This window comes from Xiphophorus couchianus, chromosome 5 (assembly GCF_001444195.1).
Source record: "Xiphophorus couchianus chromosome 5, X_couchianus-1.0, whole genome shotgun sequence".
Classification (NCBI taxonomy): domain Eukaryota; kingdom Metazoa; phylum Chordata; class Actinopteri; order Cyprinodontiformes; family Poeciliidae; genus Xiphophorus; species Xiphophorus couchianus.
In genome coordinates this window covers 16,120,052-16,146,854 of record NC_040232.1, presented here as the reverse complement: position 1 = coordinate 16,146,854, position 26,803 = coordinate 16,120,052, and the positions used below count along the sequence as shown (strand labels likewise).

At 36.6% G+C, this 26,803-nt stretch overlaps 4 protein-coding genes and 2 long non-coding RNA genes across 8 annotated transcripts; all 6 read left to right on the top strand.

Moving 5' to 3' along the window:
• Positions 1-6,704, top strand: sparcl1 (SPARC-like 1). The gene is made up of 11 exons (XM_028016438.1): positions 1-131; positions 949-1,004; positions 1,125-1,190; positions 1,502-2,497; positions 3,027-3,135; positions 4,071-4,192; positions 4,263-4,383; positions 4,465-4,601; positions 4,946-5,094; positions 5,725-5,873; positions 6,096-6,704. The coding sequence occupies exons 2-11, from the start codon at positions 951-953 to the stop codon at positions 6,122-6,124; spliced, it is 1,932 nt and encodes a 643-aa protein (XP_027872239.1). The 5' UTR covers positions 1-131; positions 949-950; the 3' UTR covers positions 6,125-6,704.
• Positions 6,705-10,581: 3,877 nt separating this feature from the next.
• scpp9 (secretory calcium-binding phosphoprotein 9) lies at positions 10,582-11,999 on the top strand. The gene is made up of 8 exons (XM_028018827.1): positions 10,582-10,674; positions 10,765-10,779; positions 10,869-10,991; positions 11,066-11,137; positions 11,221-11,286; positions 11,374-11,559; positions 11,644-11,694; positions 11,789-11,999. The coding sequence occupies exons 1-8, from the start codon at positions 10,627-10,629 to the stop codon at positions 11,846-11,848; spliced, it is 621 nt and encodes a 206-aa protein (XP_027874628.1). The 5' UTR covers positions 10,582-10,626; the 3' UTR covers positions 11,849-11,999.
• A 2,724-nt stretch (positions 12,000-14,723) lies between these two features.
• Positions 14,724-17,388, top strand: odam (odontogenic, ameloblast associated). Of its 3 annotated transcripts, none has more exons than XM_028018655.1 (10): positions 14,724-14,788; positions 14,886-14,951; positions 15,041-15,076; positions 15,159-15,206; positions 15,293-15,538; positions 15,651-15,707; positions 15,792-15,911; positions 16,946-16,969; positions 17,056-17,139; positions 17,214-17,388. In XM_028018655.1, exons 2-10 carry the CDS (start codon positions 14,889-14,891, stop codon positions 17,247-17,249), a joined length of 714 nt encoding a protein of 237 aa, XP_027874456.1. In that variant the 5' UTR covers positions 14,724-14,788; positions 14,886-14,888; the 3' UTR covers positions 17,250-17,388. The 3 variants fall into 3 exon arrangements, with proteins under 3 accessions (XP_027874456.1, XP_027874455.1, XP_027874457.1); XM_028018654.1 differs by having other exon boundaries at positions 16,943-16,969; XM_028018656.1 differs by lacking the exon at positions 16,946-16,969.
• Positions 17,389-18,528: 1,140 nt separating this feature from the next.
• LOC114145255 (uncharacterized) lies at positions 18,529-19,435 on the top strand. The gene is made up of 4 exons (XR_003595644.1): positions 18,529-18,584; positions 18,670-18,743; positions 19,064-19,108; positions 19,209-19,435. It is a non-coding gene; the product is annotated as an uncharacterized LOC114145255 (long non-coding RNA).
• An 813-nt stretch (positions 19,436-20,248) lies between these two features.
• Positions 20,249-20,681, top strand: LOC114145256 (uncharacterized). The gene is made up of 2 exons (XR_003595645.1): positions 20,249-20,292; positions 20,401-20,681. It is a non-coding gene; the product is annotated as an uncharacterized LOC114145256 (long non-coding RNA).
• Positions 20,682-23,706: 3,025 nt separating this feature from the next.
• Positions 23,707-24,980, top strand: LOC114145400 (MAP kinase phosphatase with leucine-rich repeats protein 3-like). Its single transcript, XM_028018950.1, has 4 exons — positions 23,707-23,797; positions 23,883-23,956; positions 24,634-24,684; positions 24,794-24,980. Exons 2-4 carry the CDS (start codon positions 23,900-23,902, stop codon positions 24,911-24,913), a joined length of 228 nt encoding a protein of 75 aa, XP_027874751.1. The 5' UTR covers positions 23,707-23,797; positions 23,883-23,899; the 3' UTR covers positions 24,914-24,980.
• The last annotated feature ends 1,823 nt before the right edge of the window (positions 24,981-26,803 follow it).

The following is a 26,803-nucleotide window of genomic DNA, read 5'->3' as shown; positions in this document are numbered from 1 at the left end:
TGTGTTCATTTCAGCTTGAGCAGGACAGTGAGTGCAGCATTGCATACAAAAGGACAGCTTCACGGGTTCAACATCAGCAAGTTCTGGTGTTTTTTCAGGACTCTCAATTTCCTTGTTCCAGCAAAAGGCAGGTAAAATCTATTTGCAAGTATTTGTGATTCTTTTCTTCAAAGCAGGCTAAAGGTGAGTAAAAAAGAAGATATTTAAAAACATTAAGTGAAACTGCTGAATGATGTTTTCAGTGCCTCTGGCCTTGTTAAAATGTTACCTCATTTAAGAAAGGTTGGTGGACTTTGCTATTCCACTGAAAGTCACATCTTGTGGTATTGCTTTTGTGCATGACAGCACAGCTGACGCACAATTAACATTGTAATTTACTAATATACTGCTGATAGTAAAATAAAAAGCTACATATATGGGGTAATGCACACATTTCACACAAATTACAATGACATATTTTATATTGAATAGTTTCAAAAAAGATCATGTTCATTTTGAAATAATGTGAGGTGTATTTTTATTTACTAGGTGATATAAGTAGAGTTTTCATACATTTAATGCATTTTCACACACATACCCCTGTTGCTTTTCCATGTGTCAGCCTTATTTCACTCAGCCACAAAGCTTTAATTCCACTGGACAGATCCACTGATGTCTGTATTGTTTCCGTCCTGGCACTCACTTTGTTGATTTAGTCAACGTTTTCCAGTCTGGTAGCTTCTGATGTTTACTTTACCCCTGAATGTGACTTTTGAGAGTGAGGCCTATCTACTGGGCCAGTAGCTGTGACAACAGTGGAGTACCAAGTTGCTGGCTGCATACACATGCAGCATTCTGTTTTAGTCTGGAAAAACAAAATACAAGTTGAAGTCTTGTAGAAAGTCAGCTTTGCTGTGAATTTCAATTTGTTTCTTTGACTAAAGGTTTCCACTCTTTGTGATGTTTCAGATATGAGGGTCTCCTTGATATTCCTTTTCTTTCTAGGTGCAACGTTTGCTCCATCTGTGAGTAGCAAAGTATTACATCCCTTTCTTTATCAAGTGACACGTTTTTAAAAAATATAGTGTGAAGATAAAATGCATGCTCATTTTGGGATGAATTATCAATATACCTGTTATGATTAGGTGACATGTAAATCTCATGGAAAACAAGATGGAATGCAGGAGACGTCACACTCGGCCACAGAAAAGGTAAACTCTCATACAAAACACAACAGGTTTGAGCAAAAATCCATCAGATATTTTAACACTGCAATGTTCTTGGTAAATGTTCAACTGGATTGTACTGAGGGTTATCAGGGTAAAAGAGCTGAGTATAAATGCATGCCATAGATGAGATTTTTAATAGTTTGGTACTACTTTGTTTTGGTTAATATAATTTTATCCCACTAAAATATGCAAGTTAGTGGTTGTAACATCATAAATTGTGAACAATTGAAAACAACACAAATATGTTTGCAAAGCACTGTAAATTGGATGTTTTCTTCTCTCTCCTGGTTAAGGATGTCATCACGATGGAGGGCAACAGGCCACAGATCTCTTCCACTTTGGCCAACATTGAGGCTAGCAGTCAGGAACCGGAAGATGAGGAAGTGAGCTCTGCGTATGATACTAATACCAACAAAGAGGGAGAAGAAGTGGAAGAAAAAATAGAGAAACGCACAGCAGTGCTTTTGAGTGAAGAAGAACTGGTAGGTCTTTTGACGAAGGAAGCAGAAGAAGATGAAGAAGCAGAAGAAATAGAAGATGAGGTAACAATGATGGACGAAAAGAAGGCTAACGACAGTTCAGAAGCAGTGAAAATGTTAAAATATGAGGCAAAAAAGAAAGAAGATAGTGAAGACAAAGAGGCCAAAGCAAAAGATAAGGCTGAAAAACCTGCATTCAAGCTGACTGAAAGAAGTGATCCGGTGGGCTTACTGGAGGAAACAGAGAGCAGCACAGAATCAGAACTTCCAGTGAACCTTGATTATGCTACTGACAGTGGAATATTAATACCTGCTCAGGTGAAATCAGAAGATCTCAACCCATCAACTGAAAACAAAGAGTCTCCATCAAAAAAGGATCTTCAATATGCTAAGAAAGAGGTGGGTGAGAAAGAACTTCTCATGCAAGACATGCCATCCCCTGAAGCAGGAGACAGGGAAGAAATGACTGATCAGAGCAAGGATTCATCGACCAAATCAAAAGAAAAACACGCCAGTAAGGAAAAACTAGAGGCAACCATGGACCATCAAGAATTTCAAAGCAACGTTGGGCTTATTTCTGGTCTACGACGGTCTGAAAAGGAAGAAGGGAAGGATGAGAGTGACAGTGGAGCTTTCTCTAAGAGAAAGACAAAGAAACAGAAGAAAAACAAGAGACCCAGGAAGCACTCTCCACAAAGGAATGAAACACATCCTATACAAGACCAGGGCCAACTGAACAGTGAGGAGTCTGAGGGCAGCAGCACTGAGAACGTAGTTCATAAAGCTAAGAGGAAATGGAATGGAAAATGGGTAAAAGTATTTGTAAATTTGCTGTCCTTAAGGTGGCTAACCAATGTTTTCTATTCAGTAAGGCACAAGAAAAAAATTCTGGGATAAATGCTTGAGAGACACTGGGTTTTATCACTCTTATTTTGACCATTCAGATAGCAAATTTCAGTTAAAAAATAGCCTACTATATAAAGGTACAGCAAAGAGTATCTTATGGCATAATCAAGGAAACAAGCAGATCTAACACAGGTCTCTGTAGAACTGCCAGAGGTGTAAGTTATAAAAAAGCTAATTCAACTAAAACTGTGGTTAGGAACATAATACAGCTATACACACAAAGTGAATAAAACCCCCTTTATGATCCAGTCAGTAGTGAGGATTCATGAGGAAATTGGATAGCATTACCATATCAAGGTTTAAAAGATAAAGAATGAATCTGCCCATTATATTGTCATCAAAAGTGACTTGTCAATGCTGTGCTATTTCACAACATGATGCTATTGTAGATAGCATTATGATTACTTTTTTATTTACATATCATTTTCTCTAGGGTCCCTTAGTGGGGGTGAATCCAGTGCAGATCAGAGGGTCAGTGGATTTGTATCCTCGGTCCAGGTCCTTTTTGAGTGGGGACGTACATCTTTCACGAACTCCACCAGGTTTGTGTTTAATGCTTGATTATTTTTCATAAAAAAAGAAAAAAATTATAATATTCATTTGATGTTAATCGCAACTAAGTTGTAAGAAGTACAACTTAGAAGTAAGAAATAGCATTTCCCATCAAGCAAATTTATATGGACTACATACGGATTTGGCTCAGACCAGATGTGTGTTAAATGAGCCTTGTGCTCTTTACAGACTTCTCAGATCAGACCAACTTATAACTTAAATTTGTGCAGTTTGAAATATCTTCAATTAAATTATAAGAATTTCCATTGTTTTTATTCAGCTATATTTTTGACACCTGGTGAATGTGCTTATTGTAAATGATTTATACTTCTAACTTTAAAGACAAAAATCCAAGAGGATAATGTATAACCTAAAAAGTGCTTTTATAAATTTTAAAACAAAGGCAAAAGTCTTAAGAAACGGTTAATCGTAAGTGGTTGACACTATAAATTTGATATATAAACTTAGTTGAGTTACTTTTAAATGGAAACTTTAAAAACCAAAATATATAATGATGGAAGATAAAATGAACAGTGTTTATCCTGTGGACTAAAATGTCTTCCATGGTCTCTGACCAGCAGTGTTCACCACCCAGTGACTAATGCCTTATCCCAACAGTCTCACAGGGAATCTGCTGACTGGACCACTTTGGTCCAACTTCCACATGAATAGTGCCTGCATGGCTTCATAGTCACTGCCAAAACAAAGTTCTGCAGGATTAATATGAAGCTCCATAGCTTAAGGAGTGAATCAGGCAGATGGGTATGAAATTAATGACTGTACCAGCTCTAATGATAGAGGGATGTAGGTGATGCAGCCAGTAACTGCTCACTGGTTTCCACAAGAAGAACCATCTATAAAATAAGCCATTTTGTTGTAATTCTGATGTATGGTAAACAAATGGAGTTTTTGCATTTTCTTCTAGATCCATGTGACAATTTTCGGTGCAAGCGAGGAAAGACATGTAAACTGGATGCGGATAGTAAACCTGGATGTGTGTGTCAAGACCCATTAGAGTGCCCAAGCAGCATGAATACATTTGAACATGTAAGTATGTGCAAAATACTACTGATTCAACTGGAGAGTCTCATCATTAAAGGTCTTTATGTCTGTTCAGGTTTGTGGGACAGATAACAAAACATATGATACGTCGTGTGAGCTTTTTGCTACTAAGTGTAACTTGGAGGGCACAAAGAGAGGCTACAAGCTTCATCTGGACTACACTGGCCCATGCAAATGTGAGGACTAGGCAGGTCTCTGTTGAAGAAAACTTTTGGGGGAAACCTTTGAACTGTTTGTTGTGTGTCCTCCTCTCTCAGTAATTCCTCAGTGTGTGAAGAATGAACTGGTCCAGTTTCCTCTGCGAATGAGAGATTGGCTAAAAAACGTGCTTCTGCAGCTCTATGAGCATGACTCCATTTCCCCGGGCTTCCTCACCCCAAAACAGCGTTTTAGAGTAAGACACACAACTTTTCTGTAATGGAAGCTTGTTCTTCTCTTTTTGAGTTTGAATGTATCTTTTTTTTTCATTTTAGACCAGCATTTTCTTAATAAAAAACATTATTTACCACCACACTTTGACATTTCTTGCCCCATACTAGGATAGTGCAGGTATTAACAATGTCAACAGACCATAGCAAGACCTTGAAAAATTCATAAAAACCTTCACCTGATTCAGACTTATGTTGTTTTTATTGACCTTCTAACTGACTTTTTTATTTTCTATTAATTTTTTTAAGAGAAACATCAGCTGTAGATTTGTTGTTTGAAAGTTATCGGTTTTTTGTTTCATTTTTGAAGGTGAAGAAAATTTTTGAAAACGAGAAACGTCTTCACGCTGGCAATCACTCTGTTGAGCTCCTTGCGCAGGACTTTGAAAAGAACTACAACATGTACATATATCCGGTTCACTGGCAGTTTGCTCAGCTGGACCAGCATCCTTCTGACAGGTACATTTTCACCATCCATGCTTCACTCACAGCTAATTGGGACAAATGTTTCCAAAAGCGAAATGAAAGTTTGGGTTTAGAAATAAAGAAAAATACTCTGTAGTATTTGCTTCTTTAGTCCAAATTAAACAAAGAAATATTTGTCTTTATTTCAAATTGAATTAATTAAATAATCCCAACATAGTGTATGCTAGGAATCCATTTTGTTAAATAATTCACAATAAAAGATGATCAGTTTAATCAAAATTACTACCAATCTTGGTATTACATTTAAAGCAAAAGCTGGATTTTATTGCTTATGAACAAAGCTGCTTCTTCATATGTTCTCAATATTCTTTCGCTCAAAAATAATTTGCCTTTGACATTTTAAATTGGTGAATGCATCTCTTTTTGTGTTCTTTTAACAAATTGTTTGTATTTCCCTAGAACTATGTAAAATCCTGCTATTGTATAATTTCTAATTGGTAAGATGTACACTTTTGAGAGCCACTGTTCCTGTGTATTTCACAAAAGAAAAGAACACGTTTTTGTTGTCAATGTTTTTTGTTGCATTAACAACAAAAACATGTGATTACTTAAACTATATCTGATCAGCGTGATGAAAATCCACCCGCTGCTCATCCTGTGCAGGTCCCTGTCCCACTCAGAGCTGGCCCCACTCAGGGTTCCCCTGGTGCCGATGGAGCACTGCACCTCTGTCTTCTTCCAGGAGTGTGATGCTGACAAGGACAAACAAGTTACCCTGAAAGAGTGGACCTCCTGCTTTGGCATCAAAGATGGTGAGAACATTACCACTTATGAAACTATATCATTTACTGTGAGCTTGAATATTATTAATTTTTTTTTTTTACCTATGATTATGGTCTAATCACAGGTAGGGTGAAGATTTTACCAAATGTTCCTATATGTTTATCCTGTCTCCAGCTAATTGTCAATACATGAACATATGTCAATATATATCAGTCCGGCTCACTGTTCTCTGTAAACCTATTTCTCCACAGAGGATGTGGACGTCAACCTGCTTTTCTGAGTTTCACCTCTGCTCTCACCTCCCACTGAGAATTTTGGAAACTTTTAAAGACATTTTCCACACAAGGAATAGCAAAGTGTTGGTAATCATTGTTGTTACCCTGCGTTAGGGTGAAGGCGGTCAATTAATTATTTTAGGGAATTTGTAGCTTAGAGCAATACATTTATTTCCGAGAATGTTATATTTGATTTTAGCTAGTGTTGTCCAAATACTGTTTTCTATTGCATTCCACACAGGGGTAAAGTTTATGCATTAACAGAGAAGAGATTGTACACTTTGTGATGCTGAGATTAAAATAATATACTGTATGTAGAGTGAATTAGAGTAGAGTTAATCATTAAAATTACTTAAAGTTAGTGTAATTTCAAACCCTTGTGTTATGATACTACTGTAAATGTGTATCTGTGTCACGTAACATGTTAGTAAATGTCTTGTGATTTTATGTTTTTTGAGTAAAAGCTTAATTGGTTACAAAAAAAAGAAACGTCACAAAAAGATCACAGACTATTTCTCTGCATCCTGTCATTACTGAAAAGCTGTTATTTTCTCTGATGTCCTGAAATAAAGTTGTTTTCACACTTGGGTGGGTCCCAGTTGGTAGGCACCAGTGTATGCTTTTATAATTGAAAGCTTTCTTTTCAAATTTAACGCTCAGACTTGCATGCTGTATTTACACCACTATCTCAACAAAATGCTGAAGTCAGTTTTTTTATCTTATCTAGAAAAGACTGAAAAGACTTTTGGTAACAGAAAATGCACTGAGCTTCCTCATTTGAAGTAACAATTATTACTTGCTACTTTTTGTCTATCAGATCTTATGACCGCATGTAAAGACAGAATTTGCTTTTGAAAGCTCTAATTTCAGGATTAGTTTTACTACACTATAGTTTTTACTCTCAATTAATATTATAATGAAGCACAGATATGTTAACTTGTGTAAAATCTCAACCCACTGTGAGTAACTTCACTGAATGAAGAACAAACATACTTTAACATAAAATTAATTAAACATGCAATTTATGTTAAAGTGACACTTTTTGTTTTTACTCAAGCTTTGTTGTTTTAATGTTGATTTCTATCTGCTGAGGCTGATGAGCCATTTGAGCGTAGTGAATATACAATAAGCTATGCATTGCTACTGGAAGTATTTTACCCTTTAATAAAAGGTACACATTACCTGCAATAGGTGTTAGTATCAGACGTTTATGAAAATAAAATATGAAGAAGTGTTTCTTCCACTTAAAATGTGTCATTTTGTAAATATGTTATTTGTTTCTATTACTTTTTTTATTTTAGTCTTTAAAATACCAGAACATGCACATAACTTTAAATTTTGTGCATCTGTTTATATCATTGTTCAATAATGAATGATCAAAACAGATGAGCAGTTTCTAAGAACTTAATTAGTCTTTTTGGTCTTACATGCCTACTCTTTACTCTTACTAGAGTGCAATTTCTGGCTACTTTGCCCATCTCTGATAGGTTGTTAAGAAGGAATCCTGTTTCTGGCAATATACTTGAACGTTTTTTCAGTTTTCTGTTCGACTGCATGACACTAATGTGTGTCTTCAACAACAATAGGTTTGAAACTGCAAGTCACTCATCCGTGGTTTTGGCTGCCAGTTAATCCTAAATAATGGTTCTCTGTAAAGCAACAAACCCAAAGAAGAAACCTTAGTCATGGTGATAGCAGTGTGTTGTTGTTTTCAGATAAATTATTGGATTCTGATTGGTTGTTTCTGCTTCACCTCTGAATCTGTGCCTCTCTATATAAGCCGAACAGGACTCAGCTGGGTACCTGCTCGACCGTCTTCTGTGGCTGACATTAAACATGTTCTGCATGCTGTGGGTTATTTTTCCCACTCTGGCCGTTGTGGTGCAGGGTGGTGTGTCCTCCGGGAGCGCTGAGGCGCTTCTCAAAAACAATGGAGGGGGTGCTGCAACCACTGGGAATGTTGCCAATCCTGGGGTTCAAAATGGAGTTCCGCTGGCTGGTGAGGCCATCATGGCACGCTTAGTCCAACTCGGTGGGTCACTTTTTATCCAGCCAGTTGGAAATCCCGGTCAACCACCATTGCAGCAGCTTATTCCCATTTCAGCTCTCCAGCAGGGTGGGGCTTTTCTTGTGGGACAGGGCGGCGGAGCAAATGGGAATCTGCAGATCGCTCAACAAGCTGGAAGTGTGCCAGTGATGCTGTTTCCTGTGGCACCCCAGAATAACGCCGGAACGGGCCCTCAGCCTCCCATGCAGATTCCTGGCCAAGTGCAGCTGTTCTCAGTGGCTGGGCCCAGCAACCAGCAGCAGCAGCAGCAACTGGGCGTTGCTGCTGGCGGCGGTGGTGTGCAGGCGAGAGGAAGACTGAGGTTTCTGCGTTCGGTGGCAGCTCGTCTCAGGGGGACGCAGCCTCCTATAACGAAAGCTGACGTTGATGAAGAGGAGGAAGAATGCTCCGGGATGGACACAGAGGAGAAACAGCAGTAATGAGACCATGCTGTTCTCATGATTTATTCAATCTTTATACAACACAGATCTGTCGCATTGACAGCATTCAGAGATTTGCCTCATAAAATAATTGCTATTGTAACAAATGGTCAATAAAATGATTAAAAACTAAAGTTCTCAGACTTTGCCGACTGTTTTATTTATATTTCATGTGGCTCTAAAAGTATATCCATGTAAATAAAACTTTAAAGAACATACACCACCATTATGATGCAAACAGCCAAAGATTGCCGTTATTTATTTGTCAGAGTTGAGTAAATATAGACACAAACTCCTATTTCCAGTATATTCCCAGGCTGAAACCTGCTCATTTGGCTTGCATGAAAACATGCCACAACATTCACATCATTGCTCAGCTCAGAAACTTTGTGTTGTTAATTAAAGACCAGACGGGTTGAACACAACCAATCCAATCTCCTACATGAGTGAAATGATCATATTCAAGTTGGGAAATACCATTTTTCACAATGTAAAAATCCAAGCAAGAAAATATTCTTCACCAGGAACACGACCGCAGTGTGTGATTAAATGTCCAGACCAGACTCCCCACATGGTGTTTATGTGTGTTACTGTGGGCTGCGCAGTCAGCAGCAAAGAAACCATTCCCAGACAGCCTCCGTGTGAGAAAAAAAAAAGCACTGGCTATGCACAGGAAATGCATCAATGTCTATAAGTATGTTGAGATGAACAGCAGATGTAAAGTTTCATACGGTCTGATCCTGGTGACATGGATGTGAAGCTGTTGGCAAGATTGGCATTTAAATAATGAATTCATCTCAAAGCTTATAATGGAGAAATTAAATTGCATGCATCTTTTTCATCTTAAGTGAATATGAATTAGGTAATTACAAACAAAATCCCTAATCTTAAATTTTATTTGATATTTTAAATACATTGTTTCTTAATATTTTTCAAATGAAAACCCTGAAACGCATGGCATTTCTTCTTACCAGAGAAAGGCCAGGCCATTTTGTCAGTAGATTCTCCCACCTGACTTTTGGATCTCTGCAACTGCTCCAGAGTGACCACGAGCCTTCGCAGTTGTGCCATCCTCCTTCCATTTTGTTTGTTGATGGGTTGAGTAATTAATTCTCGCTCAAATTTTCAATGCTTGGGATCTAGTTTTTTAACCCAACTCAACGTTAATCTTATCATCAACTTCTCCCTGAAGTGTCTGCTGTGTCTCTTGATCTTCATGATGTTTTTGTTCTCTAAAATTATCTAACAAACTCCTCAGGCCAACACAGAACAGCTACAGTAAGACTGAGATTAAATTACACACAGGTGGACTCTAGCTGATTTATGAAGGTATTTAGTTTCTCCTGGTTTTATTTACTGGTATTAAATTAAAGGGGGATGAAAACAAATTGGTCTCCCAGCACCTTCCCCCAAACAAAAAACATTTATTTCTATTTCTCAATTTTGCATTACCTCTAAAGTCACAAAAAGTACATTGAAGTTTGTGGTCACAGCATGACAAAAAGAAAAAGGTTCAAGAGATATAAATGATTTGGCAATAAACTGTAAGTAGACATTTAAATTAGTTTTTCATGGTTAGATACAAAACAATTATGATGTCATATGTTTTTCTTCAATAACCACAATCCACAACATTTAATTAAAGGGATCTTACTGGTTTGTAAGTCAATGGCTTCCACCAACCTCTAAAGCTCCATGTGAGACACCGAAACCCTCTGTCATCTCTCTGTGGTCGTTCACCTGCTTGGAGAACAATTGTTACCAAGGTAAAATCTTAAAAAAAAATAGTAACTTGTGACTTTTACCCTTCCTTAAAGCTTTTCATAATGAAGATGTCATTTCACAACTTCCCATGACACGCAGGTGACAAATACAAAGTACAAAAACACCAGTTTTCTTCTCTCTAATTGGTTCATAATAATCTTTGGGACACATAAAAAGGTGTTCTCACAGCAGAAAGATACAGTTGTCCTCCAATATTTGGAGCAAGAGTGCTTTTTGCAGATTTCAAGGTGCTAAAATGAAGCTTTTTCTCTTCACTGTGTTTGTGGCAGCAGTCACCTCCAGTGTAAGTGTAGTTTGTCTGCATCTTTCTGTTTAGTTTGGGTGACTTTCTGTTGCACAGTCATGTAATATCTTGTCTTCTCATTCTCTGCAGGTCAGCGGGGGCAAGGTGAGAAACAATCATGAATGTAGGCATAATTTGTGACTTATCAGGAGGCCGAAGACAACTAGAAAAAAATAATCTAATGTTTTCTGCAGACCGCGAGACTGTTGGCAGCCATGAATGCTGGGATGCTTAATGGGATGATGGGAGGAGGTTTGAACCCCCCTCTGATGGCTGGTGGTGGAGTTGGTTTAATTGGGCAGCCCCAGTTAGCTCAGGTTAGTCCACAGGCTCATCTCTTGTTACTCTAATATGAAGATATGTGACAAATTGAACATCTTTCTTCTCACAGATTGTTCCTGGACTCCCTGCCTTTGCTCTTCGAGCTCCAGTTCCTAACATGTTCCCTGCAGCAGTCAATCCGGTTAGCAGTCGCAACAATGACACAAAACTTCCCCTTTGCTGTTTCAGACTTTTAAAGCTCATATTTTTGTCTGTCTTGTTCAGTACCAGTTCCCAGTGATGGGTATTCCTCAAATGGCCCAAATGAATCCTCCTCAGCAACTTCAAATGGTAATCACTCACTTCTCTCTGAAGATCAGATATTATTATTTTAGGATTAAATTCCTAGAATTGTGAGGACTTTCTGTTTTGTTTTAGGGAATGGCTGGTGGTGTCATGCAGCAACCGCCTGCCTATCAGGCTCCTTTCCAGGCTCCTTTCCAGGCTCCTTTCCAGGCTCCTTTTCAAGCTCCTTTTCAGGCTCCTTTTCAAGCTCCTGCTCAGCCTCCTGCTCAGCCTCCTGCTCAGCCTCTGGTTCAGCCTGATCCACTCCGAAGATTCAGGGTAAGAAGTGGAGAATGTGCATAAGTAGTACTCGGAGTGTCTGTGAGATGTACTTATTTCATGGGTTTAAATGTTTCTCTGCAGCGTCAGACTGTGAAATCTGAAAATGCAGGAAAGTCTTCTGTGGACACACAGGTATAACATTGAATTTCATCTGATTTTTCCTGAGTTGTGAGCCCATTCATGCATGTTTATTAAGTTTTCTATTGTTTCCTACATATGCCTACAGATTCCACGTCCCACTGAGTCCACAACAGTTTCTCCTTGTAACAATAAGGATGCTAATTAAGTTCATGTTGGTAATATGTCAAAATCCTACACCATGGCACAAAGAGATGTCTCATGTTGTCTTACTCTATGTGTCTTCATGATTTGAATCAAAAACAAAATCAATCAGTTTTTGTACCTTTGTTTCCAATAAAGAAATTATGTTGAAATCAGCATGCAGTTCATCACTTGGCTTCATTTATGAGTTATTAGTTGTTGGTCATTGCTGCCATCTAAAGGGCAAAATCATTTTAATGTAAATAAAACAAAACTCAAAGAACGTATCATTCTGAAATAGCTGAAATAACAAGATTTATAAAAGGGTATAATATCAGGACATGACAATGAAGAGTAGAATTTTATTGATAACCAATTAAAATACTTCTATGTTGTGCTTACATACATTTTCAAGAGTGTTTGTTTGGCATGTGGCCAAAGGGATGCAAAAGTATTCACATCCCTTTTCACATTGGGTCATGTTACACAAACCTCAAAACATTTTGTTGGTATTTTATGTGCCTGACCAACACAATGTACCACATAACAGTAAATTAAAAAGAATCACATGAATCTGGAATATTTGGTGTCCATCCTCCATAACTGCTGGACTTATTATTTAATTACACACAAATTTACATATTGATATTGATTAGGTGACATGAAGGCAGCTGGTTGGATTTTATTTAGGCATACTGAAGTAAAGGGAATAGAAAAAAGTATGCTATACATCTCATATTTATTTGTAAAAAAAAAAAAGAACATTCATTCTTTTTTCTTCTATTTTGCAATTTGATGTTACTTACATGAAATTCCAATAAAATAAATTGAGTATTAACTGTATGGTGACAAAATGTAAAAGACACGGAGTTAGAATACGTTTGCAAAGCAATAAAGGTTGTCAGTGACAATTTACAAGCTTACAAGCAACATTATTCCTTCAAACATAAACATGTTTCTTTAGAAATGCTACACTGGGTTTGGACCACTGAGAGTTGGTCCAAACCCAGTTTTTACAGTGTTTGTTCAAGGCCACCTCTGTGTTTGCTTTATGCTGTGTCATATTAATCAAGTTCTTACCCCAATGCATTTGGCTAAAGAACTGACCACCGTAGTAAAGTTTTCACAACTTTTGCTTTAAAGGTGTATGTGATTGTCTTTTCATCTATTTAATCTCACAGCCTTTGCTAAAGATGAGCATCAGTAAAATAAAAATGAAGCTGTAGCCATAATGCTGGATTTCACAATTATATCACAGATGAGAAATTTAATACCTGTTCTCTTCTGCACTCCTTTCTGTGCTCCAATGTGTACTTAGGTTTTAACTTCAACATATAGGTTTTATAACTGGTTGGTTGTTAAAAAAAGTACAAAAAACTGGATAGTTTAGAAATGCTTAGCCTATTCCACTGAAATATCTGTATTGATTCAACTACCTCTACCTGTCTTCAACAAACTTTAGGACTTCCAGCAACCCAAAAAGTGAGAATAGCTTGAAATGTTACAGTTTAGATGGGCCTTTTTGAATAAAGGTCCAAAATGGAAACTAAAAATGCATTACACACAAGGGATTTGAAAACAATTGAACTTTAAATTTAAAAGTTCAATGTGAATTTCAAAGAATCTGAAGCTGCATTTTTTTTTTTAAAACATAAACCAACAGGGCAAGTCATAAATAAAACTGAGGTGAGATACAGCATGAAAGATAGTTAAGAGAGTGTGTCAAAAAGAACTACAAATAAATGCTATACAGTTTGATATGCAATGAGGGAAAGTTATGGTAGTTATAAAACTGGGACATGGTCTGAGAACCGAAAAAACCTCCAAACTGAAATAAACCAAAACACAGAGCAAATTGAAAAAAAATCCATGGATTTACAATATGAAATAAAATCAATCAAATAGAAAACTGAAATGCTCCTAGGAAAATCCAGAGACTGGCAGAAAGCCTTTTTACTGAAGGCTGATTGAAACCATTATTTAAAGGACTGTGAAAAAGTGTACTTTTGCAACTTTTGCACTATGCCACGGCCTCAAAATGAAGTTTGTGGTTGTAACAATGTGTGAAAGTCACACACATTTGGTGTAGTGCATAATCTGAAGTGGAAAGAAAATTGATTGGGTTTCAATCAAAGTGTGAGTCAACACACACATTGAACTGTGCATTACAGAACTACAGTTACAGCTGTAAGTCTTTTCTCTAACAGCTTTAAACATCTAAAGCCTGAACTTTTAGACCATTATTATTTGCAAAGGGAAGCATCTGTGAACTTTCATTTTCATGTCTTCCTAAAAGTCCTCAATTGGATTTACGTCCAGACTTTAACTGGGTCATTCTAACAAGGATAAAGCAGGTATAGTAGATAAATCTGCAGACAGGATCTACTATAACAGAATTAACTGTGGTCCTTTAGACATCAGGATCTATCCACCTGGCACGAATGATTTTTCAAATGTCTGATCATGAGCTCTCTGCTCCCTTTTTTCTTCCTTTTTTCTCATGACATGCAAAAAATTGTGTTCCTCCTAATGCACTTAATTAGATGCTACCAGTGTTAACAGATGCATGTAATCATGAAGAGAATGAGTGTCTTGAGTAAGTTTGTCAAAGATATGAAAAAGTGTCAACGAGGTGCAAAAAACTAAGACAGTCTGCAGATTCTGTCATCTCTGCAGGTAGAAAGTACACACAGTCAGAGATTATGAATCTCTGCGGAGTTATGAACAACTCCACACAGGGCATGTCATGGTGCTCAGAGACATGACTTACATTTAATGACAGACTTAGCAGTTCTATGTTGTAAGTGTCTGAGTCTGTTGTCATGAGAAATGTCTGTCATTCTGACCGCATATTGTCGGGATGCGTTGCTAGTGGACTATTAAAACTCACATTCTGACAATTTAAAAGGCATCTGGACCTGAAGGAGGAGGCAGACACTGAAAGGGAGAGAAGAGAAGAGCAACGGTAAGATGAGCTTGACGCCCTGAGATTTTGAAGAAGTTTGAGGCGACTGGTATTTTATGAACCTTTAACAAAATGTGCATGTTTCGACTCACTGCAGGACATGATGAAGCTGCAAAGTGCCCTTCTGGTAATCTGCCTTCTTAGGTCAAGCCTTGCTCTGCCAGTGAGTTTCAATTAGATCCAACATTATTACACAAGAACAAAGTATGTTATTTCAACATTAGATTAAATATTCTGCACGTCTTTTTGAAGGTTCAGATTGGAATTATTGCAAGCAACAGCAATGAGGTAAATCACATTTAAATATCTGCATTTGTTGTTATGCAATAAATGAAATAAGTTGATCTAATTTCACCATTTTGTTGATCAGATCCTGAGACTGAATGGATTGACTCTTGCAGCTCTTGGACAAACACAGGTGCTTAAAAAGCTGCTAAAACATTTCCGTTTTCCTGTTCTCTACATTTAAAACAATGGATTAAAATGTGCTTTTACTTTCTCCAGGGCTCAATATTACCCCAGTATGTTCTGCAGCAGCAAACCCCGGAAGTCTTGCTCACCCCACAGGTGTTGAATTTGAACCCCCAACTGGCAGGTCCTTTTGGTCCCCAGGGGCCACAGCTGCTGCTTCCCAACCAAGGCAACCAGCTAACACCCATGCTTGTCCCTAATGGGCAGCAAGACCAGCTTGGACCAGCACAAGACCCCAACAATCCCAACGGTCCTCAGCAAGCCCAGAACCCGGTCCAGGTAACAGACCAACAACTTAAGGATCATGCAATTAGATTGTTTGACCAATGCACATGACGCAAGGATCTCCACACTGATAAGAGTTTATTTTTTATTTCAATGTTTCTTGCAGATGTATCCACAGTTTCAGTATCCATCTTTTGGATTCCCACAGCTTCACAGACAGCAGGTTTTTATTTACACAAACTGACCCATTTGTAAGCATCACGTTAATTAAAATTTAGATGATTCATTAAAAAAAATTTTTTTTTAGGGCTACTCTTACTTTGTACCCCGGTATGGCTATGCCCAGCAGAGGAACCCTGCAGTTCTGCCCAACAATGGACAGCAGAAACTGGAAAGAACCACACAAAGACCACAACTCCCACTGCAGGTAATTTTTAAAATAGAAAATACCTTCCAATATATATATATTTGTGAATAGATAAATAGTCCAAGAATGGGGAATTAACTCCTAAACTATTTATGATCGTTGGACTCTACTGGTGTTTTAACAAGACAGTCTTTTTTAAACAAGCGTTTTATCCTGACTGGTACATTTCCTGCTGTGAGAATTTTATGTTGTTAAGATGCACCTTAGTAAATGTCTCTTTCTTTGTATTTTTATTGCTTTTGCTGCTTTTTACTATTTTTACTGTTGTCTGGGAAAGGTGATGTAGAAATAAAATGCACGTACTATTCAAATAAGATTTCATGTAATTCGTAAGTAATTTTGTTTATGTAGCACCTTTCGCAATTAAAGAATCACAAAGTGCTTTACAACAAGGAATAATGAAAAAGGACAACAAATCTAGGACATAAACATAGACCAAGAATGCATGGCTACGGAGCTATGATAACCTGTCTAATTATGATTCTCTTAGAAAATCATTCAGTGGTCATTGTGGTTTAAATTAAACCAATGAAATCATTTTACTGTGTGTATCACTTTGAATTAAAAGCTTGAGCAATAAACTTAGATTACTCAACGCTAAGGCTTAATGATAATAACACAGCTGAGCCTATTGAGTCAGAGCAGCGTGGATGTGGTAAGTGTGTTGTAATGATGTCTGGCTACTAAACCAACCAGACAGCTCATCTGTCTGCTTGGTGCACCACTGACAGTGTTGATCACTCACTTATACTTCTTCTAATGCTTACCTGCAGAATGTATGCCCCAGTGACAATAAAGTGTGATTATTATTTTTTATTTAATAAGGAGGTATTATCTATTCAGCAACATTTTGTGCACTTCCGGCTTGAAACAGAAATTATGTATTTTTTGAAATACATATTCTAGGAAATTTTACGTCTTTTCTTTATTGAGTCAACTCTGTGCTTTTTAATAATTTGCTAACTGCGTTGTGATTAGTGCATGCACATTTGAAATCGGCTGATCTAACTGTAATTCACCTTCTATTTCAGCAGGGCTCTAAGGTACAGACAGAAAAGGTGAAATATTTATTTTGTTTTTTTCCATTTTAAACAAGTGCTCTCAAAATGTATCATTTCGTAACTTTCTCTGTGGTCTTTGCCAGACATGGCCAGCAGGGCCTAAGAAAGAGTCCACCACTGTTCCCCCTGATCCCCGTGGTGATGCAACTGGTCCTGGGACTGATGAGGTACTCCGTTTACATATGCAAACTATTTGTTGAGAATTTTCCCCCCATACTTAATTTATTTATTTTTTCTTCAGGGTAACGGCAGCTTTCCCTTCCTGTTTGAGCCATAGATGTTACGAGGAAAGAAGAAACATCACTGCTGAGGGGAAAAGGCCTGGGGGAATATTTGCCACAACTTAACTGAAACTTATTCTTTGCTTTGACTACATTTTAAATAAATAAATAAATAAATAATTTTGTCAAATGAAATTGTTTTCAATTGAATGTGAATGTTCTTGATTTTGCATCTGTCTCAAATTTCAATTTTAATAATATTGTCATCAGAAATATGGCATAGTACAAAATAAATAGATAAGTAAATACAAGAATCCTGCCTACCCGTAAAAGGCGGTGCTGCGACTTCATATATTTCTTGAGAATACATTTATTACTAGCATTTTGTGTTGCAAATGTCACAACAATTACCTTTAGCACATCTTCAAAAGGACATTAAAAAGCATGAAAAGTTGACATTTTGAAAAGTGCAAAGTTGCGTTAGGAGATGACAAATGAACATGTTAAAATCCAACAGACAGTTTGTTCCATTTAAATTCTCTTTTCACCAAGTTACTCAAAATTAGAGTACCAGTAACTTGAATTTTTATTTATTTTTTCAATTTATTGAATTGAAGATATTTAACAATGAACTGGATCTTATATTCTTTTAAAGTGACCTTTAATTAATTTATTTTTTTTGTTTTATACAAAGTTGCAGTTTCAGTGATGCTTTTACTAAGGGCATTGGAGGGGACACCAATTCTATTGTTTAAAAAAAACAATATTAAATATAATTTAAGATTCACAATTTTGCTTTGTTGTGTACTTGCAACTGAATTAGATGTTATAGCATGTTCGATCAAATATTTCAAAAGACAACCTAATAATCACTTAGATAAAGCATCAGAATAACAGGTTACTATTCTTAACACAAAAGCATGACAGAAAATTTTATGATACAATTCAGGTTGATTGACCAGTTAATATCTAGATATTTTGCAAACACGAACACAAACACAAACAGATGTGTTTGTGTTCAGATGTGTTTCATGAACACAAACACATCTGTGTGTTCCCTGTATTGAAAGGCCCTTCATTTCTAATCAAAAGGTCTGGCATCAGCTTACTAATTTGTCTGAATACTGGTAGATCAAGAATGGTGTTAACAGTGGTAATTTAATGGATTTATTATGGATTATAACATTGAACAATTTTATTACACATAAGAGCTATCAAGGTGTGGATTGTGTATCTAATCCCTGATTAGAATTTGCAACCAGATTACATTTTTAAAAAGGAAAATTTCCAAACTTCTCTGATCCTGATACTGTATTTAAGAGGAATCCAAAATTCAGCTCAGCACAACAACCTCCTGTGGGACAGTCACTCAAGTCAGAGAAGACTCTAAGGTGATTATTTGAATTTGTGCTTAATTTCTTTATACAACTGAACCAATCTGTTTGCTTGATAAAGACTTTATTTATGTTCCAACAGCTGAAATCACTGCAGCCATGCTGAAGGTAGCACTTATTCTTGGATGCCTCCTGAGCCTCATTGTGGCTGCACCAGTAAGTGACAATATTGTAGAAGAATTAAGTCAGATATTCTCAAGGTTTTTTAAATTTTTTCATGCTGAGATGGTTTGACCTCTGCAAGAAACATCCATGGTGTGGAGTAGGAATAAACCCAAGTTCAATATGATAGAAAATCTGTGGAGGGATTAGATTAGAAATTAGAGTGATCATCAAAGGAAAATTGTAGAATAGAAATGTTGATCAGCAATTATAAAGAGTTTGATTTGATTTTTTTATTCAGAGGGATATGAATTATTTTTTACATGACTTTTTCTGTTGAAAAGTAAACAAAGGCAAATAAATTATTTTTTCAGATGGAGGACCAGCGATTTGCTCGCTCTAGATCGAACTCCAATGAGGTGAGAATATTTTTTGTCTCTGGAATAAACCACGTAACAACAGCATAACTGATGCACAGTTTTGCAAAAATTTCAAGCTATCTGTATGATTTTCTTACAGGTCTCAACAAACAACTTGGCCACCCTGTTATCCCTGCTTTTCAGGCTTCTTGCCACCACTACCACAACTACAACAACTACAAGAGCACCTACAACAACAGTTGCTGCTACTACTACATAAAATGGAGTCTTGAACATCAGCAAATTTGTCATGTATTGCTGAGAAAGTTATCATCTTTTTCAGTTTTAAATACTGATTATCAGTCATGCTCAATAAAGTTTAGCAAATTAAAAAAAAATCCTGTGACAACTCTTTTCTTTCTTTGCAGCCTCTGAATATATTCATGTTGTTACCTTCCTAAAACAATGGCCGTAGTCTTTTTTTTAAATTTTTTTTTACCAAAAGTGATTTTGACAAAAAAGAAGAAAAAAACCCTCTTTTGTTGTGAAATATGTTTTAGTCCCAAAATGACTTATGCCATTATTTTAGGAGGGTGACAATATGGAGAATCCTAAAACACATTTTCATGAATAATTTACTTTAAACCTCCCTGTTTGTGACTGTGAATGGATGACAAGATGAAGAACCAAAGGGGAACTTTTTCTTAGTTTCATAATATTTCCTTTCATCTGCCATAGTTTGTATCAGTGAATAGCACAAGGTGCTAAACAACTCTCAGTAGGAGCTTTTCCTGAGAATGGAAACCTGTTATGTTGCCAGAGAGTCAAACTAAAGGCTGATAAACCCTGATTGTCCATTTTACCACATGAATAATCGTCTCAACAAAAATTCACAAGTGCAGCTTCTTAAACTGCACAACTGACGAGTGAGACCACACTTCTCTGAAAATCACTTGCTAGTCCAGCTGACATATTTTCACACTACCATGTCATTTCATACATTGTTTACTAAATTGTTTTTATTGTTTTTAAGGAATAAAACATCAAGAGTGGTCCAATAGAAAAATTGTAGAATAGAAATTTTGATTAGCAATTGTAAAGAGTTTGATTTGATTTTTTTATTAAGAGGGATATGAATTATTTTTTACATGACTTTTTCTGTTGAAAAGTAAACAAAGGCAAATAACTTATTTTTTCAGATGGAGGACCAGCGATTTGCTCGCTCTGGATCAAACTCCAATGAGGTGAGAATATTTCTTGTCTCTGTAATAAACCACATATCAACAGCATCTACTGTATAACTGATGCATAGTTTTGCTAAATTTCTAGCTATCTGTATAATTTTCTTACAGGTCTCAACAAACAACTTGGCCACGCTGCTATCCCTGCTTGCCAAGCTTCTTGCCACCACTACCACAACTACAACAACTACAAAAGCACCTACAACAGCAGCTGCTACTACATAAAATGGAGTCTTGAACATCAGCAAATTTGTCATGTGTTGAGAAAGTTGTCATTGTTTTTTTTATCTCAATTTTCAATGACATTGGAAATCAGTTTCCAATATCATTGAAACATGGATCAAACCTGCTGTCATGTTTGGTTTTGTGCCCAATAAAGCTCAGCAAAAAAAGAAAAATTATGATGACTCTTTTCTTTCATTAAAGCCTCTGTGTACATTCATGTGAAGAATCCAATTACCGGTAAGTTCTAAAATTTTGAACACATTTTTCTGAACCGCTTTCTTCAACTATTTGTGTGTTTGATTGTGAATTGAAGGCAAATGATAAACAGATGGGTGACGTTTACTTAGTTTCATTACATGGTTAATCATTTGTCATGGACTTTAATAGTGAATGTCACATGGAGCTAAGCAGCTCTGAGTAAGACATTTTATTGAAAATAAAAACAAGTCATTGCCAGAGAGAAAAAACTCCATTTGACCACATGAAGAATCATTTGAAGAAATGCTCACAACTGCAGCCTCTTATTTTGTCTAAACTGCAACTTACTAGTGAGATTGCAGTTCTCTGAAAACCACTCTTTAGCTGAAATATGCTCACACTACAATGTCATTTCACACATTGTTTACTAGTTTTTTTTGTATGTTTGTTTTTTCTTGCAACAAAATAGTGTGGGAGGCACAGTAATTTTCATACTATCTTGGAAAGAATTAAGAATGATAGAAATGTTGTTTCCACATTCAGGGACAGTACACCAGAGATGACAACTGAAGGTTGAGAGACTCTGGGTGTCGCAGCCTTCCGTTCCTAAAAAGCCAAAAATTCCAATAAAGTCTGTGGGTGGTAACAGGTGGTTTTGGATTTGTACGCACTTCCGAATTGATTTATTTATTGTAAAAGTAGAGATAAAATAATTACCAAAAAAGGTCTTGTAACTTAGTCGAAACGAAAAATAATCTCAATTTAATGTTTGAAGGTATAAAAAAGTGTATAAAAGTGTAAACAAGCGGTCAAAAAATCATTTTTCAAAACCTCCCGTCCACACCAGACATTTACCAAACAATCCACCTCCACCAAGCACCCGGTGTGTTCTTAATTACTCAAATTAATGGGAGGATCTAACAATTAACATAATCTAAACAATTCCAAATATAAAAATTAATTACAAATTTTGCTTCTAAATTAACTTAAATATATTCTAACTACCCAAAGAACAAAACAAAATTGGTAGAAATTATAAACTAAAAAACTTTAGCATTAATGACCACAACATCCTGGCCCCTAATTCATGTACAAGAATTATATCTAACATCTGCATAAGTGGCCATTAACAAATGCAAAATTAATATCATTAACAGACTTAGCTCTTCAATATTTTCTATTAACAAATACTTCATTTAAACATTAACTTATGCAGTAATCCATGTTATACAATTTTTGGGGTTTTTTTTTGTAGTCCATACGTCTTCTTAGTGAAAAATTAAAAAAGGCAAAAACAGTCAATGTTCTATGACTTCCACGTTCTTCTCTTGTCCATGTGCATGGTCTGTGTGTGCATAAAAAGTGTAGGTAGCAGAATGAGATGTACAGCATGTCAGTAAATGAGTATCAGTGTAAATGTAGAGCCAGAGGTTCCAGAACTTAGCTCAGTTGGAGACAAACATTTGCTGTCGTCTCTACACAGCCTCCAGCAGGAGACATATTTTGTTGATCGGCTTCTCCAGCTCATTTATTCTTGTCTTGACTCGAACACGTCAAACCAATCCACTTGCATCTGCCATGGTTTCTGTGATGCGTCCAATAGGCCAAGAATTTCTTGGTGCAGCCTCGTCAACAACAAGCACCACATCATCAATGGCAAAGTTCCTGCGAGTCTTGTTCCATTTCCGTCGCTCTTGCAACATAGGGAGATATTCTTTCACCCACCGTTTCCAGAACAGGTCCACAATGTATTGGGCTTGCCTCCAATGTCTCCGCATGTACAGGTCCTCCTTTTTGAACAAACCTGGTGGCAGCACAGGCTTACCTTTTAACTGGAGCAAATGATTTGGAGTAAGAGCCTCTAAATCATTGAGATCTTCAGAAGAATGTGTAATCGGGCGATCATTTAATATAGCCTCCACTTCACATAAAACTGTGTGCAAGCCTTCATCATCTAGTACTTGCTGGTTTGTAATGGAGCACAATACTTTCTTTATTTCCTGCACCAGGCGCTCCCATACACCACCATGATGGGCTCCATAAGGAGGGTTAAAAGTCCACTTTATGCCATCTTGTGCTAAGCATTTTTGGATTTTGCTTTGCTTCAGCTCTAACATGGCTTGCTTCAACTCACAATTTGAGTTGACAAAGTTGGTTCCGTTGTCCGACTGGATTTCCTTGACTTGTCCTCTGCGGCAGATTAATCTCCTAATGGAGTTTATGCAGGAATCTGTGTCGAGAGAATGTGCCACCTCAAGGTGAACTGCACGACAGATTAGGCATGTGAAGAGAACTCCATATCTTTTTACAATAGCTCTCCCTCTCTTCACTTCTATTGGTCCAAAGTAATCAGCACCAACATAAGTAAATGGTGGAAGATCAGTTGAGATTCTGTCAATAGGAAGATCTGACATTTTTTGCTCACCTGGCTTTTGTCGTTGTCTTTGACACGCCATACAGTCTCTGATGATCTTTCTGGAAAGAATGATTATACAATAAGTTTTCACACTCAGTAACAATACACCAGAGGCCAACTCAATGTTGAAATGAAAGACTTCAGGAACGACATGAACTTGTGCTGTAATTAACTGCATAAGTGCAAGATTTGACTTGTGCTGTCCCATTTATAACATTTTGAATATTATTGATACAAACATGACAGAAGTTTTCATAATACAATTCAAGCTGATTGAAGAGAAAATATCTAGATATTTTGCAAAACATTTAAAAAAGAACATGAGTGGACATCTCTGACTGCAAACTCTTCTGGGTGTTGCCTGTGATGTATGTCAAAACGTCTGGTATCAATTAGTTTCAACACTAAGGGATCAAGAATGAAAAAATCTTCTGCTGTAATTTTGTGGATTTATGGATTATGTAAAAAAAGAAACATGTGGTCATGTTATCACAGCTGCCAAGGTGTGGTTTCCGTATCTAATCCCTGATTAGACATTACAACTAGGTTGCATTTTTAAAATGGAAAATTTCTCAACACCCTGATCCAGATACTCTATATAAATGGAGTCCAAACTTCAGCTCAACACAACCTTCCTGTCAAGTAATTCAAAGCAGAGAAGACTCTAAGGTGATTATATGAATTTATGCTTAATTTCTTTATACAATTGAACCAATTTATTTGCTTGATAAAGACTTTATTTATGTTCCAACAGCTGAAATCACTGCAGCCATGCTGAAGGTAGCACTTATTCTTGGATGCCTCCTGAGCCTCATTGTGGCTACACCAGTAAGTGATAAGCCATTTTTCTTTTAATGGACTGTAAAGAAGCTTAAATATGTAAATTTTAATTTTACTTTGCAGTGAATATTGATTCTCCTCTTGTGTGTCATGACAGCAGTTTATTTTCTTGTTTCACATACATATCAATACATTTATTAGCACTCATTTAATTTCTAACAGAGTTTTCAAGCACCTATTACACGCGTAAGCCATGTAGTATTTGAACCTCAATTATAAGGGCAAGCAATTTCAAGAAGCGTTTGATTGCTGTAAAATCTATTAAATAGCATAAATCATTTTTTCCGTGAAAAAGTCAACAAAAGCAGATAATTTTAGAGACAGTTTTACATTGACATTTAGAATATTCCCATTTCATTTCTTGATTGTGTTATGATAAAGAAATTAATAGAAAAAAAGTAAAAATATTTCTTGGCATAACTGTATTTGGTACTCCTCCAAGGGTTCTGTTCAACTAAACTCTGTTTGCTGACAATTAGATTTTATTGGAAAGGAAAGCCACCAATGGCTGCTGTAAAGGTTCTGTTAAATGAGACAGGTGACATGTATGTGTATTAGCAAGTACAGAAACGTAAAACCACTAAACATGAAATAGTAAGAAGTTAATTTGGTCTACTGAAGTCAAAGTCAACTGCAGAATGACTGAGTTTCTTTGTTCTCTTCAGATGGAGCACCAGCGATTTGCTCGCTCTAACTCTGGCTCAAACTCCAATGAGGTGAGAATCATTTATTTCCTCTGTTTTAAACCACAAAATTACAACATCTACTGCATAATTGATGTATAGTTTTGCTAAATTTCTAACTGTCTTTATGATTTTCTTACAGGTCTCAACAAACAACTTGGCCACCCTGTTATCCCTGCTTTTCAGGCTTCTTGCCACCACTACCACAACTACAACAACTACAAGAGCACCTACAACAACAGTTGCTGCTACTACTACATAAAATGGAGTCTTGAACATCAGCAAATTTGTCATGTATTGCTGAGAAAGTTATCATCTTTTTCAGTTTTAAATACCGATTATCAGTCATGCTCAATAAAGTTTAGCAAATTAAAAAAAAATCCTGTGACAACTCTTTTCTTTCTTTGCAGCCTCTGAATATATTCATGTTGTTACCTTCCTAAAACAATGGCCGTAGTCTTTTTTTAAAAATTTTTTTTACCAAAAGTGATTTTGACAAAAAAGAAGAAAAAAACCCTCTTTCGTTGAGAAATATGTTTTAGTCCCAAAATGACTTATGCCATTATTTAGGAGGGTGACAATATGGAGAATCCTAAAACACATTTTCATGAATAATTTACTTTAAACCTCCCTGTTTGTGACTGTGAATGGATGACAAGATGAAGAACCAAAGGGGAACTTTTTCTTAGTTTCATAATATTTCCTTTCATCTGTCATAGTTTGTATCAGTGAATAGCACAAGGTGCTAAACAACTCTCAGTAGGAGCTTTTCCTGAGAATGGAAACCTGTTATGTTGCCAGAGAGTCAAACTAAAGGCTGATAAACCCTGATTGTCCATTTGACCACATGAATAATCGTCTCAACAAAAATTCACAAGTGCAGCTTCTTAAACTGCACAACTGACGAGTGAGACCACACTTCTCTGAAAATCACTTGCTAGTCCAGCTGACATATTTTCACACTACCATGTCATTTCATACATTGTTTACTAAATTGTTTTTATTGTTTTTAAGGAATAAAACATCAAGAGTGGTCCAATAGTGTTTTTACTGTTATTAACTAAATTAAGCACCATGTTTCAGCACTAAAAATAAGCTAATCTGCAATATATTACTATTTCTGTTAAAAAAAAGAGAGCAAGAGAAGGCAAGTATCCATCCACAAAGAGTCTTGCCTGTGTTCCCCACAACTAAGTCTTGACTTTTCGATTTACATTGACAATGTACATTTTTTTGAATCAGGAAGCAAAAACATGTCCATGTGATTAAAATGTACTCCAGCATACATTAGCCAATAATTGAGAACAGAGTTTGCAGACATGTCCATGTGTGCCTGTTTCCAATCACATTAAACATATGGATTTCTTTATTTGTGCACCTTCTAGACATTTTGAGTCTGCTGTGGCAACCAAAGTGTAGCATAAGCATTCAGCTCACATGTGCTAGAAAAAGATTTATGTACATTTACTTATATACATATTATGGAATGGATTTATCATGCAATAGACAAGGATTTTGGCAAACTATTGTATTGAGCTTTTTTGTAATATTTGGCACAAGTAATATGCTAATTCCACCAAATAACTTCAGCACACCTCCAATAAAAAAACGTTAAAACAAAATCCCTTTCTCATTCTTCTCTCATTGTTTAGCATAAAGACATATGTTTGGTAATCCGTACTGAGCTAAAACATGGAAAGTTTACGATGATCTGAGGTCAGACTCTAAGAAGAAGATGCAAATATGTATCATTGATAAAGTGACAGGAGCTGAACCTGTCAGGTTTTGTGGTGTGAGTGGTGGTGAGGCAGAGGCAGCAAACCCAGGTAGTGATAAAGTAGATGATTTAATAAGATGCAAATCCAAAATCCGAAAGTCCAGAACACAGAGAAGCAGAGAGCAATGATCACAACAGGTGACAACTGGAAACTAGACGGACACGACAAGGAACAAAGAACACAGGAGGGGTTAAATACACAGAGGGTAATCAAAGAGACAAGAAACACCTGGAAACAATCAAGGGGAGACAGGACGACACAGAGACAGAAACTCAAAATAAACACAGATAAGGAACAGATCTCGACAGAACCTCCAAACCCAATGGTCAGATGGAAAGATGAATGGATGGATGGATGAAATTAGGAATTTTTTT